The sequence below is a fragment of the Microcaecilia unicolor genome, chromosome 1 (assembly GCF_901765095.1).
Source record: "Microcaecilia unicolor chromosome 1, aMicUni1.1, whole genome shotgun sequence".
Classification (NCBI taxonomy): domain Eukaryota; kingdom Metazoa; phylum Chordata; class Amphibia; order Gymnophiona; family Siphonopidae; genus Microcaecilia; species Microcaecilia unicolor.
In genome coordinates, this window is record NC_044031.1 from 212059648 (window position 1) to 212074695 (window position 15048).

General features: G+C 44.8%; 2 protein-coding genes across 2 annotated transcripts in view; one reads left to right on the forward strand and one right to left on the reverse strand.

Annotated features, from left to right (window-relative positions):
• Window positions 1–10851, reverse strand: part of EPDR1 (ependymin related 1) — a 98733-nt gene extending 87882 nt beyond the window's left edge. The window contains exons 1-2 of the mRNA XM_030207776.1: window positions 10729–10851; window positions 3873–4261 (exon numbers count right to left, since the gene is read on the reverse strand). Coding sequence (XP_030063636.1) covers window positions 3873–4261; window positions 10729–10851 — 512 coding nt within the window. The remainder of the gene's footprint in view (window positions 1–3872; window positions 4262–10728) is intronic.
• A 373-nt stretch (window positions 10852–11224) lies between these two features.
• Window positions 11225–15048, forward strand: part of SFRP4 (secreted frizzled related protein 4) — a 39955-nt gene continuing 36131 nt past the window's right edge. The window contains exons 1-3 of the mRNA XM_030190009.1: window positions 11225–11666; window positions 12526–12606; window positions 12707–12772. Coding sequence (XP_030045869.1) covers window positions 11225–11666; window positions 12526–12606; window positions 12707–12772 — 589 coding nt within the window. The remainder of the gene's footprint in view (window positions 11667–12525; window positions 12607–12706; window positions 12773–15048) is intronic.

Below are 15048 nucleotides of genomic sequence, written 5' to 3' on the forward strand. Positions count from 1 at the left end.
GACCACTTGGCTGACCTTCTGCTGAATTGGGATGTCTGTGTGGCCAGTTTACTAGGAATGATACTACACAGCCATCCCTATGGCTTGTTTTTGTGCATTTTCCTCTAGGACTTTTTTTGTTGTTGAAAATGGTACCTAAAGAAATATGTACTAAGTAAAAAAACATCTGAAACATAGTGACAAAACAATAGATGCTTTTCTGATTTGAAAACTGCTATGTACGGGATGAGAATTTTAGATGTTTTCAGCAAAACGTCTACAATTGGACTTGAACATCATATCGAAAATGCCCCCCACATATCTACAGACATTTCCCTAAAAGCAAATGCAAAACAGAGCTACCACATTTTCCTTTCCAAATCATGAGACAAAAGAAAACCTATACTCAAATTCTGGTGTGACCTCAGAAAGGGCAACACAATCTCCCTCCACTGCTAGACACTTTGAAAGAAATTTTATAAAATGCCATCTGAGTTGTGCAGGAGATATGCACATAAGTTACATAGTAAATGATGGCAGATAAAGACCTATACGGTCCATCCAGTCTGCCCAACAAGATAAACTCATTTACATGGTATGTGATACTTTATATGTTGTGATAAGTAAGAGGGTGTCCGATACGGTGTATGCCACTAGAGAGCAGCAGGAGACGAGAGAGCCTCTAAAGATGCTGGCTAACCTTATGGACTTGGGGTGGACTGGGTGTCCAAAGGAGATCAGCAGGCTGAAAGTCCTGGGGTAAGAAGTCCCTAAAGCAGTAGTGTTTGACTGTGTGTCCTCAGTACTTATAGGAACTGTGTGTTCAGTGGAGGGACTGTGTGTCCAAAGAAGAAAAGACTGTGTGTCCAGAACTGTGGGTTCAAAGGGGGGACTGTGTGTCCAAAGTACTGAGAGAAGCAGGCTGCAAAGCCTGGGGTTGAGAGTCCCCAAAGTATTGGTGTAGTACTGAGCCCATGTATCTGTGTAGGGAGGCTCAATGTGAAGATCTATGAAAGCATAAAGTGTTAAGCTAGAAGAAGTGTGCCCAGGGGCTGGAGTAAAGAGTTGCCTGAGAAATATGCAGTTGGTGAGACCTGTTTAATTTGCTTAGTGGGAACCAGGTCACCCTGAGCGAGAAGGGGTAGCACACTAATTTGCATATGTTTTGAATTCTGTCACCATTTTTGTCTCTACCATCTCTGTTGGGAGGGCATTCCAGGTATTGACCACCCTCTCTGTGAAAAATAATTTCCTCACATTACTCCTAAGTCTACCACCCCACAACTTCAATTCATGTCCTATAGTATTACCATTTTCCCTCCTCTTGAAAGTATTTGTTTCTATATTAATACCTTTCAAGTATTTAAACGTCTGTATCATATCTCCCCTGTCCTTCCTCTCTTCTAGGGTCTACATATTCAGGTCTTCCAGTCTCTTCTTATACATCTTTTAGTGCAAACCCCATACCATTTTTGTCACCTTCTTCTAGACTGCTTCTAGTCTTTTTACATCCTAAGCAAGATACAGCCTCCAAAAATGAACACAATACTCTAGGTGGGACCTCAGCAACGACTTTTACAGGGACATCACCATCTCCTTTCTTCTGCTGGTTACGCCTCTCTGATGCAGCCTAGCATCCTTCTGGCTACGACCAATGCCTTGTCAAACTGTTTTGTGTTACTTTAAGATCTTCGGTCACCATCACCCCAAGGTCCCTCTCCCTGTCTGTGCATATCAGCCTCTCACCTCCTAGGAAATATGGCTCCCTTGGATTTTTACTCCCCAGATGCATCACTCTGCACTTCTTTGCCTTAAATTTTAACTGCCAAACATTGGACCATTCTTCTAACTTTTGCAGATCCTTTTTCATGTTTTCTACTCTATTACAAATCTGTTACATATAGGTCAGCCTTGCCCAAACTTTTCAATCAGGGTCACATTTTATATTTTGTAACAGTCGGGGAGCCAAAACACGCACCATCATATTTTGCCATATGTTTTGTTGAATAACAGCAAAAATGACAGTGCATCACCCCCTAGTCTTCACCCACTCTCTCATATACCCCCCAGCCTTCAACCAGCCTCCCTCTCTCATGTACCCCCTCAGCCTTGAGACTTGAAACTGGAGACCTGCCTGAACTTCCTGCATTGTGTAGCTCATGCTTACAGAGAATGAAGTTGTAATGTGGAAGCGGGAGTCGATCTGTTTGGAGATTAACTAATTGCTGAGCTTCCTTCCATGGGCCATATAGCAGCCCAAGGGCTGGTTTCTGGTCCTTGGGCTGGATGTTGGCTAACCCTGCTACAGGTCAACAGAAGAACCTTAAATTGAATACGATAAGACAACAGGAAGCCAGTGATGTTGGTAGAGAAGGGGAGTGGAGGAGTGGCCTGGTGGTTAGGTTGGTGGACTCTGGTCCTGAGGAACTGAGTTCAATTCCCACTTCAGGCACAGGCAGCTCCTTGTGACTCTGGGCCAGTCACTTAGCCCCTCCATTGCCCCAGGTACAAATAAGTACCTGTATATAATATGTAAGCTGCATTGAACCTGCCATGAGTGGGAAAGCGTGGGGTACAAATGTAATAAAAAAATAAAATCATTCTGAACAACTTGAAGCCTCTTGAACTGTGAATGAGGCAGGCTGACATAAACTGCATTACAATAATACAGGTGGGACACAATGGCGGCATATAACCACATGAGCTTTGAAGGCAGACCAAGATAACTTCTAACTGCTCTAACTGTCCTAGAGCAAAGAAGCAACTTTATACAACAGTTAAAATCTGAGGTTCAAATGACAAGTAGTTAGATGAATCTATTAGTGTCATGGTAGGAATCTTTCTGGGCAGACCGGATGGGCCATGCTGATCTTTATTTGCCGATGTTTGCTATGTTACTATAAGGATTGATACCCCACCTGCTGCTCTTAGGCAAATAAACAGCCAGCTGCCATTCCCACTACTGCAAGGTCAAGTAATGAGATAGGTAATGATGTAAAACTAGTGACTTGCACAGTAGGGTTGCTGGATGTTAGTTGCAGGGTGTCCATTCCAATGCATAGATAGTTATTTGGATGCTGGCAGCTTGCAGTGAAGAACTTGCTGGAAGGCAGTCTATATTTTGAAAATTCAAAAGAAGGCTTGGCAAAGCCCCAAGAGGTGGTATGTTTCAGGAGCAATGGAGACATCCTCTCCCTGCTCTGACATAGAGAAGGAGGTGGAGAACAGATAGGATGGGGTGAAAAACTGGAGTGAAGATGAAGTAAGTGAAGCCAGGAAGAAATATGAGCAGGAAAGGGCATGTGGAAATGGGACTAGGAAGGGCACATCAGAAAGGTGAGAGACAGTAAGTATAAATGATGAAATGAGATCATCTATGAGGGGGCACCTGGCACTTAATGGGTGCAAAATAGGAGCTGAGGGAGTAAGAATTCAGTGGGGAAAATTCCTAATAAGTCTCTCTTTGGGAACTCAACACCTTGCAAACATTATCTATCACCTAATAATGAATAATACAAGATGATTCTTTGCCTGCTTCCAAAAATCTGGAATCCACCTGCTGCAGGCACCTCCCATCCACCCGACTACCCTAAAAATATAAACCAGAGAGACCTACAGCAGAATCAGCAAGGTGTAATATACCAGGAGAATGTGACAGCGCTGAAGGAGGGTTTAGAGGATTCACTGAAGGCCGCATATGCAGCAGCAGCAACAACGCTCTGTCCCTGAATTCGCCACGCCCTGGTCCCTGACTCTCACAGTCCAAACCTCTCAGCCCCTCGGCCGCACTCCGGCTGCAACAGCGCTAGGGGGCGGGGCCAGGGCATGAGCTCCAATGAGCCCTTTTTCCTCCCAAGGTTAGGTTAGTTCCTCTCCTCCACGCGCACACCCACCTCTTGCAAGGCACGAGCCCCTTCTTTTCTTCTAGGACCCGCACACGCTGCTGGCTGGCGTCGTAGGAGACGGCGGCGCGGGTGTTGCGGCCCGTGCTGTGGTCGTATTGCACCGCGCGCCCTTCCCACTGTGCCGGTGCCAGGCAGGGGCTCGGGCCCGTGGTCGAGACGGCAGCGGCGCATCCAGAGCGCATCCAGAGCAGCAGCAGCAACTGCAGGGCGGTCCCTGTCATGCTTGTGCTCAAAGAGGAGCAGCGGGTGATATCTGAGAGGCTGTGCAGCCGTTCCCAGCGTTGCTGCTGCTTCTTGCTTATGCTGCTGTCAGGTGTCTCGGGCGAAGGCGTTGCTTGTTGCTGCCGCTGGCATAGGGTGGGCAGAAGCGCGTGCCACTGGCCAGGGAATGTGCAAAGTCAGCAGAGGGCGGGGAAGAAACCTGAGCTATAAGTGACTTTATTGGCATGACAATTTTAGGCGTGCTTCCAAAGGCAATATATAAAGGGCCTGATTTTATAACGCCACACCTATATGAAAAGGCACCTGCTATAAACTATTCTGAAGAAGCCTATTTAATAAAGACACATATGTGTCCTTCTGGAATACTAGCCTAACCCAGCACAAATGCAGATGCAAATATTTACCACAGGCATAGGAGCCGGCTCTTATGGGTGCTTGAGCACCCCCAATATGGAACATACCCCTTGACTGTGTCCAGGGAGAAAGAATTTTGGTTAGGTTTAGCACCCCCAATAATTTTGAAAACTTGGCTTCTTTGACCACAGGTCTATGGCATATGTAAATGTTCACGCCTAAATGTGATGCTAATCTGCAATCAACAGTATTCTGTAAATTGCCATTGTGTTAATCCCGCCTATGGACTACCCCATACTCTTCCCCTTTGAACCTCTCTCTAATTTATACTCTGTGCACTTTGTATATTACAGAACAGCGATTATGCACAATGCTGCCATGTAGACAGACCACCGATAAATGTACACTTATCTACAAAGATGGCAATATTCTATAAATTTACAAGTGCAATCAGCACGTAAATTTAAGCGAATTGTTTAGAATGAGTGGGTTACTGTCATATTTTATAAAATGCATGCATGCATGCATCACAAGGCCAAGCAGAATAGAAATGCCCAGATTAAATAAAATACCTTATACTATTATGCCTCTCCTACACACAATGATTAAGATAAAGAAGAAAGCTCATTGGCCATATGGCATCAAGCTGCATTCCCAGAGGACAACTTCTTACTTGTGTTTTAACAGTGGCATAGTATGACTGGACAGAGGCCCACCAGGTTTTGTCATAGGGGGAGTAGATCTTAAAATAGGCATCAGTGTGAGACTGAAGAGACAATTGACTTAGATGCCATTTCATTCAAAATCCATTTGGGGGAGCAACTGCTCCTTTTGCACCCCTCTCCCCCCAGCTATGCTTCTGAAGCCCACATGCTTTGGTCTCAGGTCCACCCAGCAGTTGCACATTTCTGATGTGGCTGGTGGAGCTCACTAAACCCCGCCAGGTGAAGACTCCTGGCATCTCTCCCTCCCCTCCCCTGCAGGGGTTCCAGTGTTTCTCAATTCCTTCACAACCCTCTCCCCATAAACGCTTCAGTTCTTCGCCAGCAGCAAGCAGTGACTCATACCCACTGCTTCCGCAGTCAAGTCAAATTTAGTGGCTATTTTACCAGAAGTACCACAATGTATGTCCTTTATAGTGGGCAGACTTATACGGTCTATGACAGAGCCAGTGGTGGTAGGCAGGGCAGGTGGTTGGGGGGCGGGGATAGTGCTGGGAAGACGTATACGGTCTGTGCCCTGAAGAGCACAGGTAGAAATCAAAGTAGGGTATACACAAAAGTAGCACATATGAGTTATCTTGTTGGGCAGACTGGATGGACCGTGCAGGTCTTTTTCTGCCGTCATCTACTATGTTACAGGTTTTTAGTTGAGGAAGAATTTTTTGCAGCTTAAAAACTAGAAGACTACATTTTTGTTGATTTGTAAGAATGTTGACGTTGAATGTTGCTTTTGTTTGCGTACGACTGAGTAGCACAGCGCAGTTTCGCATACGATACCTTTTTTAGCACTTTTTAGTGTTGGTTTATCACCTGACCCACAAGGCATTTTGTCTTCAGATAATAATAGACCCCTGACGCAGGCCTTACGGCTGAAACACATCATGTGTCGGGTCAATTGTGCTATTGTGAATAAAGACCTTGTTCAGGAAGACACTCATTGTGAGAGGACTTTTATTGGATCCACTGTTTGTTTTATCCTGTTGATGATAAGTCTACATGTACAGTAGATAACATAACATATACTTTAGAAAGTTCTATTATAACTTTTGTATGTTTATTTTCTGTAGGTTAACTATGGAGGAACAAATGAACCACTTAGGAAAGGGATATTCTTGGTTAATGCAGAAATTAAGAAGAATTAGAAAATATCTTAATCAGGAGCAGTTTAAATTAGTTGTTCACTCACTTGTTTTGAGTAAATTAGATTACTGCAACATAGTTTATTTTGGGGTGTTGAGAAACCTCTTTAAGTGAATGCAAACAATACAAAATACTGTGATCCACTTGATATTTTTTTCTTTTAAAACTCTGCTCATATCACTCCATTGTATTTATCCACTCATTGGCTTCCAGTAGAAGCCCATATTATATTTAAACTGATATGTAGGCCTTTATGTATAAGGTCCCATCGTACACCTCACTTTAAACATTTCCTAGCCCAAGGGTGTGTGATATTGGAAATTATTTGAAACAGTATTCTTTTATCGATCATTGTTTCCAGGTAATATTAGATCTTTATCTAGTTTTGATCTTTTTTAAATAGCGATTAAAACTCGTTTACTTCAGAAGCATGTTTTGGCATTGTTAATAATTAATATATCTATGTATGATCCTAGATGTATGGTCTAGTACTCTTTTTTTGTGGTCCGCTTAGAACTAATCTGTTAAAAGCGGAATATGAGAACTGTATCAACTGTAACTGTCATCCACTTGAGTCTGCAAAACTTGATGTCACGGTTAAGATCAACAGTTGATTTAACATGATTTTGTTTCTTGGCTAGCATTGATGCCACTTCATCACTCTCAGGTTTGTGGCTTACTGGACAAAACTTGCACCTAACATAAATATTGTTATCTTTTTTGCTTATTAAATCAAAAAATTTGACATAAACAAAGCACTTAAATGTCAAAGACCCAGCCATCTTTGTAATCATCTCATGCTGCATGCTTCCACGATTTCACTCAAAAGGAAATTTGCTGAAAACCGGAAGCAGCCCAGTAATGGGCCTAGTGATGCAGAGAAAATCAAATGGGTGTCACTAAAAAGTAACTATATAAAGTAACTAGACATTATATTATTCATTATTGAAAAAAACAAACAACAAATGAATGAAGATATTCAAAGCTGATGGCTGTAGAAGAGACTGAATTGACCTAGAGGCATATTTTCAAAGCACTTAGCTTTCCAAAGTTCCATAAAAACCTATGGAACTTTGGAAGGCTAAGTGCTTTGAAAATATGCCGCCTAGTGAGACAATCTTTGAAACTTGAAACATCCCTTATGTAACTTTTCAGAGTGATACGTGGCCTAGTGGTTAGGGTGGTGGATTTTGGTCCTGAGGAACTGAATTCGATTCCCACTTCAGGCACAGGCAGCTCCTTGTGATTCTGGGCAAGTCACTTAACCCTCCATTGCCCCATGTAAGCTGCATTGAGCCTGCCATGAGTGGGAAAGCGCAGGGTACAAATGTAACAAAAACAAATACCACTGCCCTTTAGGTTTGCAACTGCTGCTGTGTACAAGTTTTTCCCAGGTGATGCAGGTTACTCAGCACTCATTTTGTTAATTTTTAAAACCTGCCATTACAGGGACGTAGCCAGACCTCGAGGTGGGAGGGGGCCAGAGCCCAAGGTGGAGGGGTATATTTTAGTCGCCACCCCACCACCGCCCTCTCTACCGCCTCGCTGCCCCCCTCCGCCACCCACTGCTGTTGCTAACATCTTGGCTGAAGCATCGCCGCTGCAAATACCTTGGTTGGGAGGGGTCCTCAACCCCTGCCAGCTGAAGACTTCATCCAACGCTGGTCTCCAGCGCTGCCACATTGCCTGCCATTCTCTCTCTTCCCCTCACATCCGGCATACTCAATTTCACTAAAAGGAGCGTGCCCGATGTGAGGGGAAGAGAGAGCAGGGCAGGCAATGCGGCGGCGCCACCGCAGATCAGCGCTGGATGAAGTCTTCAGCTGGCGGGGTTGGGGACCTACACCAGCCAACTAGGGCCCCAGAACAAATTGGGGGGCCCAGGCCCCCATAGTCCCACCTAGCTACGCCACTGCTGCCAAAGATTATGGGATTTTGCCACTCCCTCTTCCCCCAAGTTTTGGCACTGGTGGCCATGGTTTACATTACCTGAAAGCCTGAACCATGAGGCGTAGGCATATATATTGAAGGACAATCTAGTAGTAGTTCCTGTTCACTCTTAAGATGGAAATGTAAATTCAAAAAATAATCTGTAGTGGGGAAAGCTAAAATCATTGAGAGATTTTAGTATCATTTAAAATCATGCTTCAGATCCTTCTATGATAAAGTTGGGCTGCTTCTTTTCTGTTTCCACCTCTCTTTTTTTGTAATTTTCTTTGTGAACTGCTAGGGTAGATGATATAAATTAATAGCCCTACAGCTTCAGAGCTGTGATCACGCCATAACACTTGTACATGCACATTCTCGTTGGTGCCTAGAAAACTAAGATTTGTAACCAGACATGCCAAGTCGCATGCATTTGGTGTGTGACTTGACACATGCATTCAAGCCCCTTCAGCTCACACGCTCAAGGGGCCTAATCTCACACACACTGGCATCTTGTCTTGTCCTTCCATTCCCTTCCCTCTCGTGGATAAGGCATCTCTCCCCACTACCACCCTTGAGTGCAGCACCTCTCTCCCTCTTTCTTCTCCTTTCCCCTCCCCCCCCCCCCCCCCCAAATCCGGTACCTTCTTTTCTTGCCTCGAATAATCTTGCTGTGCACTGCTGGCTGCTTCAGCCACTCCAGGAGCCTTCTTTCAGCCATGTCCCATCCCTTCTGAAGCAACTTCCTGTTTCCTTGAGGGTGGGATGTAGCTGAAGGAAGGTCCCCGGATTGCTTGAAGCAGCCTGCTATTGCTGAGGGTGCTGGCAGAACACAGCAAGATTGATCGAGGCAAGGAAAGAGAGTTACCGGATTGCGGGGGTGGGGGGAAGACAAAGAGGGAGAGAGGTGCTGCATCAGGGAGGGGCAAGGAGGGAGACAAGTTCTCTGGATTCTAATAGATTAATTCTTCCTTCGCCAAAAAGTGCACGCTATGAACTACTCATCATTCGGTTTATTTTTTCTTGGCCCCTTTTCTTTGGAATAAATTGCCTCCTCATCTCCATATGATATTGGTGTTCTATTTCATGTACTTTATTTTGATTTTGGAATTGTAAACTGCTTAAACCCAATCTTTTTGGAATTTTGGCGGGTTATCAGTTATTCAAGAAACATAAACATCGGGGGTGGCGTCAAGGAGGGAGAGAAGTGCTGCATCAGGGAGGGCAAAGGAGGAAGAGAGGTTCTGGACAGGGAGGTCAGGTAGGGAAGAGAGAGAGAGATCCAAAGAGAGCGATGAGGAAGAGAGGGGGTGTGGAGAAGAAAGAGGTGCTGGACTTGGGGGGGGGGGGGAGGCAAGAAAGGAGAAAGAAGGAAGAGGGATAGGTGCTGGTCCTGCAAAGGGGAGACAGAACAGGAGTGAGGGCAGAGAGAGGAACATTTGCTGGACCTCTGGAGGGGGAGGCAGAGGGATAGATGCTGGCACATGATTGGAGGCATAGGAACACACAAGAGTTATGTTGGACAGGGCAAGAATAGGGACACAGAGATGGGAGATGCTCAACATGATGGGAAGACGGGGGTAATGCTGGGTCAGTTAGGGATGCAGAGAGAAGATGGATGGTGGACATGAAGAGAAAAGTGCCAAATAGACAAGAAGACTCTGGCAAGACAGTTAAGTGAAGAAAGAGGAAAGCAGAAACTAGAGATTGGGACGAACACAATAAGAAAAATAAAATGACCAGACATCAAAGGTAGAAAAAATAATTTTATCTGCTATTTATTGGTTAGACTATGTCAGTTTTTGGAATGTGCTTCTTCCAGAACTGGTTTTTAGACATGACTGGGGCCCATGAGAAAAACCTCATTCATTGGCCTTCAGTCTCCAGCACTGCAGTGGTAAATCTCCATCTCTGGGATGGGGCCCCCTGGGCCTCTCTGTACTGTAACTAAACCACCTGGGAGATGAGGAGGTGGGGAAGAGAAGAGCTGCATTGCTGCAGCTGAAACATTAACCATTACAAAAATCCATTTCCTTCTCCAGAAAGAACATTTACCTGATCAAACACAAAAACATTAAACAGCAGAGAAAATGTGTACGCAAATAAATGTGAACTGTACCAACAAAGCCCCCTTCTGGCCAATACAAAAGAAAATGGGAGAAGTTTATACTCCCATCACTTTGAAAATGTACAAAAGAGAGAAAGAGAGAGCAGAAGGCTCAACTACATTGGATAAAGGATGATCCTCCGTAACGTCGGGGTCCCTTTCTTTTGCTAATCCGACGTCTGTTGGTCTCAGGGCTGCAAAATATAAGACAGAAAAGGTCACAGCTCAGAGCAGTTCCAAGAACCTTAATGGTAACATTACTTAACACGCTTGGATGTAAATTCATAAAGTCACACGCCTAAAGTTTAAATTATGGTCCTAGGCACATCGTGCGATATTTCTTATTAGTGCTACCCATAGTGCTACTCAGTACCTGAGTTAGAGCAGCGCCAAGTAGCTGGGGGCGGATAGGCACTGACCCTTTAATCTGCACAAGTGTCATGGACTGAGATTTTGCTGGAGACCCCGTGAGACATGAAGTGCTCACTGCTTTCATGCTTAGATTAACGCTGATGGCAGTCCGGAGATACGTGATGTCACCCTGTCAGGGGAAATAGAGCGAATGCATGGTGTGCCTTAGGAAAAAAAAATGAACAGACCCCCTTCTTCTCCCTCCCCTCTCCTCTCCACCCCCTCTGTCACTGGTATAAACGTAGTTCTGCCATTTCCATGGCTGGCTGAATTCGAATCGCTGGCTTTAAGGTGCCAGAGAGCAAGTCCTGAAAGTGCTTTTCCCTGTCTCTGCCGTTTTAGGGGGTTTGCCAACAAGAACGATTCGGCTCACCCGTTCGAACTTCAGAGTTTGAGATAGTTGCGCAGAACGCGCAGTTTGAAAGTTGGGGCGGAGGCGGCAGGGAACGCTTCCCGAGATGCTGCCGGTGGTCGCCGCGCTCTTTCTGTGGATCAGGGCTGACGTGGGCGTTCACACTGCACTTTGCGAGCCGGTGCGGATCCCCATGTGCAAGACCATGCCCTGGAACATCACCAGGATGCCCAACCACCTGCACCACAGCACCCAGGAAAATGCCATCCTGGCCATTGAGCAGTATGAGGAGCTGGTGGGCATCAGCTGCAGCCCGGTGCTCAGCTTCTTTCTATGTGCCATGTATGCCCCCATTTGCACCCTGGAGTTCCTCCACGACCCGATCAAGCCTTGTAAATCCATCTGCCAGAGAGCCAGGGACGGCTGCGAGCCCATCATGAAGAGGTACAACCACAGCTGGCCGGAAAGCCTGGCCTGCGACGAGCTGCCCGTGTACGACCGAGGAGTTTGCATCTCTCCCGAAGCCATAGTCACGGATCTCCCTGAAGGTGAGGCCACCGGGAGCAAGTTTCTGGGAGGAAAAAGCCTGGGGCGCAAGCGCAGCTTCCCGTTCGTGACACTTTTGTACGTATGTCTTTCTAATGCTCAAAGCCCGCGTTTGCAATTGGGGGGAGGGGAAGAGGGGATGGAATTAAAATAGGTCCGACTAACTTAATAAATGTGAAGTTTTACATAAAAACAAAAGGTCACGTGCAGTTTAAAGAAGGTGTAACATGTATATTGCAGATTACTACATTAAAACAAAAATGAGTCTTTTCCTAAAAGCACCAGCTTCCTTTAAGAACACGCTGTACCTCAATGGTGAGATATTCTGTTCATTTTTTTTAAATACAGCTGCTCGTTATCCCTCTCCTAGATCCGCTCTCCTTAAGGTACATAAAGTCAGCTCAAGTTTCAGCAGGGAAGATCATACACTAGCACTGCTTGTAATGAAAATATGAAGCTTAGAAACATTGGGCCGAAGATCGGTAATGGTTTCCTTGTTATGCAAAAATTGCTTGTCAATATATAATATCGGTCCTAGGAGTCAACTGTTCAAAGCCATCGTGGCGACAAATTAGGCACAAATGACCCCTTCCTGACCACAGTGAAGTAGCCTTAACCATCCGCTGCACCCACAGAGCGGGCACTTATAATGTCAAATCAATCAGCTGGGGACAGGGCAGCCTCTCTCTTTCTATACTGTCACTATCTGCTGAATCCAAGTCACCCTACATTATAAATTATTCCACTCTGAAGCGAAATATGCGCTTGCGAATGGTTGCTTAAAGCGTTTTCCCCTTTGCAGCCGGAGGCAAACGGTTATCTGTACAAATCCATTCCGGAGAATGCTCTTTTATGTTTCAGACGTGCCCTGGATAGATTTCACTCAAGATGTGATGGTCCAAGAAAAACCTTACGAAAACCGTTGCAAGAGCGCGAAATCTGGTGAGACTAGACCCAGCCCAATGTACTTGTCCTGCATTTGCTTTCCAATTAACCATCCGCTGATTTCTGACTTTCCATCTTTTCTCGCTTTCTCTTTAAGAGAGCTGCAAGTGCAGAAAGGTGAAGCCCACTCTACCGATGTACCTGAACAAGAACTACAGCTACAGTAAGTCGAGCAACTCCTTTATTCAGTTCTTGGCAAACGATTAACTCTGCCTTCATGTTTCTCTGCTGTGCCTTGAACTAGGGAGATCCCCATCGGACTTTTAGTGTTGATGTGACAAGCACGTCCTGTATATTAACCTTTCCAACCCCTTGATGGTAATCTAAATTCGTTTTTATAAAGCACTTATTTACCCTGCCTAACAGGGGCGTAGCCAGACAACAGATTTTGGGTGGGCCTAGGCAAGAATTGGGTGGGCACCAAGTGTTCTCCCCCTACCTCCCCCCCCCAAAAAAAAATTATCTCAGCTGGTGGGAAAACGCTTCTTCCACCTTGGCAGCAGGCATGCACTGAAAACTGAGCATGCGCAGGTGCCGGTGTTGTGGACAGTAGCATTTCCGTTACCATCAGGGGGAAATTTTCAGCTGGCAGAGCTTGGGATTCCCACCAGTTACCACTAAACATGTTCTACTGTTGGGTGGGCCTGAGCCATAAATGGGTGGGCCCTGGCCCACCCAAGCCCACCTGTGGCTACACCACTGCCCTGCCAACTGCATATCACAATTAGAAAAGTTTAAAAATAACCCTATACAACCACAAGAAATAAGCCAGGCTAACCCCCCTAATGCATTATGACCTCCTGCATTTGCAATATGTTAAATGTTTTTCCAGGTGTCATGTTCCCAGTCCCACCACTTTTTTTGATCATGGCCAAAAAATTGCACCAGATTTATCAAGGACAATTTCCTCTTACCGTCAGAGAGTAATCGGCAATGGCAAGTCATGAATTAAGTTCTTTGAGATGGCTGTATTCTGAAAGCATTTGATTCCAGGGGTTCAGGTGATTTTCAGGAAGTCAACTTAAAGAATTCCCGGAATAATGGCATAGTAATAAAGGGCTGGATTGGTTTTTGCAAATATCAGTGCTTGTAAAATGTGCAGTTCAGAAAATAGTTGAGGTGGCCAGAAAGGTATTGAGCACAGTAGAAAAAACAAAAAAATCATAAGATACATAAGAGGCAGTGCTGCTAAATCTACTCTGAAAGTGCCCTCCACTCTATTTATAAACTAATCAATAAAGTTATTCACCTACATATTAACACTTCTTTTGTTTGCTTTATGGAGCTCTTCAAACCTATTTCTTTGATCAGGAAGCATAACCTGGGGGCCCTTTCACTAAGCCGCATAATTGTCTATGCGCACCCAACGCGCTCCAAAATGGAGTTGCCGCCTGACTACCGTGTGACTCTTGTGGTAATTTCATTTTTGGCGCACGTCCAATACGCGCGTCTGAAAAATACTTTTTTCTATTTTCGGGCGTGTGTAATGGACATGCGCCAAGTGGCATTTGACGCATGTAGGTCATTACCACCCGGATTCTTTACCACTAGCTCAATGGCTGGTGGTAAGGTCTCAGACCCAAAATGGACTTGCAGCAATTTTGATTTTGCTGCACGTCCATTTTTGGAAAAAAAGGCCTTTTTTACAGGCGCGCTAAAAAATGGATCGACACATGCCCAAACCCGCACCTACACTAAAGCAAACCATTTTTCAGCGCGCCTTTGTAAAAGGACCTCCTAGTGAAAATTCAGGCTGTGGGCTAGCTGGGTTCAGATTAGCAGGCCCCAACCCCCTAGAAACCATCTGGGATGATGCTAGCAGGCTGATGCTGCTAATAATCATATTTATTTAAGGTTTTACATGGTTTGGGGTCTGTTTATTTGTGAAACTATATGTGCCCACTGGGATGTTGCTTTTGGTGCAGAATTCATTGTTGGACATCCCATCATGGTAACTAATGTCACAGTAAGAGCCGGAGGCTCCTTGATAGTAGCACCTGTGGAACCAGTTCCCTAGAGAGCTATGGAGAGAGAGAGGAAGTTGTCTGCTTTAAGAAGTGGAGTTAAGACATGATTTTTTAGTTTGTGATTATTTCTGTTTTCATTTTGTCTATTGTTAGTGGTGTTTATTGATTTTTTTGTTTTATGTGATTGTGTATCATCTTGATGGTCATCTTCCCAAATGATAATGAATAAATAATTATTATTAATTTATCATCATTTGCAAAGACAACCATCAAGGTGTAATGTGTTGTTGTTGTTGTAGTTTGGGAATTTTCTTAAAGCGGTTCCAATTATAGTGATCACACCATAACGATTCTTCCCGGCATATATCTAACAATCTGATATTAGGGTTTGTGTGTCCATTTTTGCTGAAGGTGACTAGCAGGCTCATTTTTGAAAGAGATGGATGTCCAAAAAGTGACATAAATAGTCACT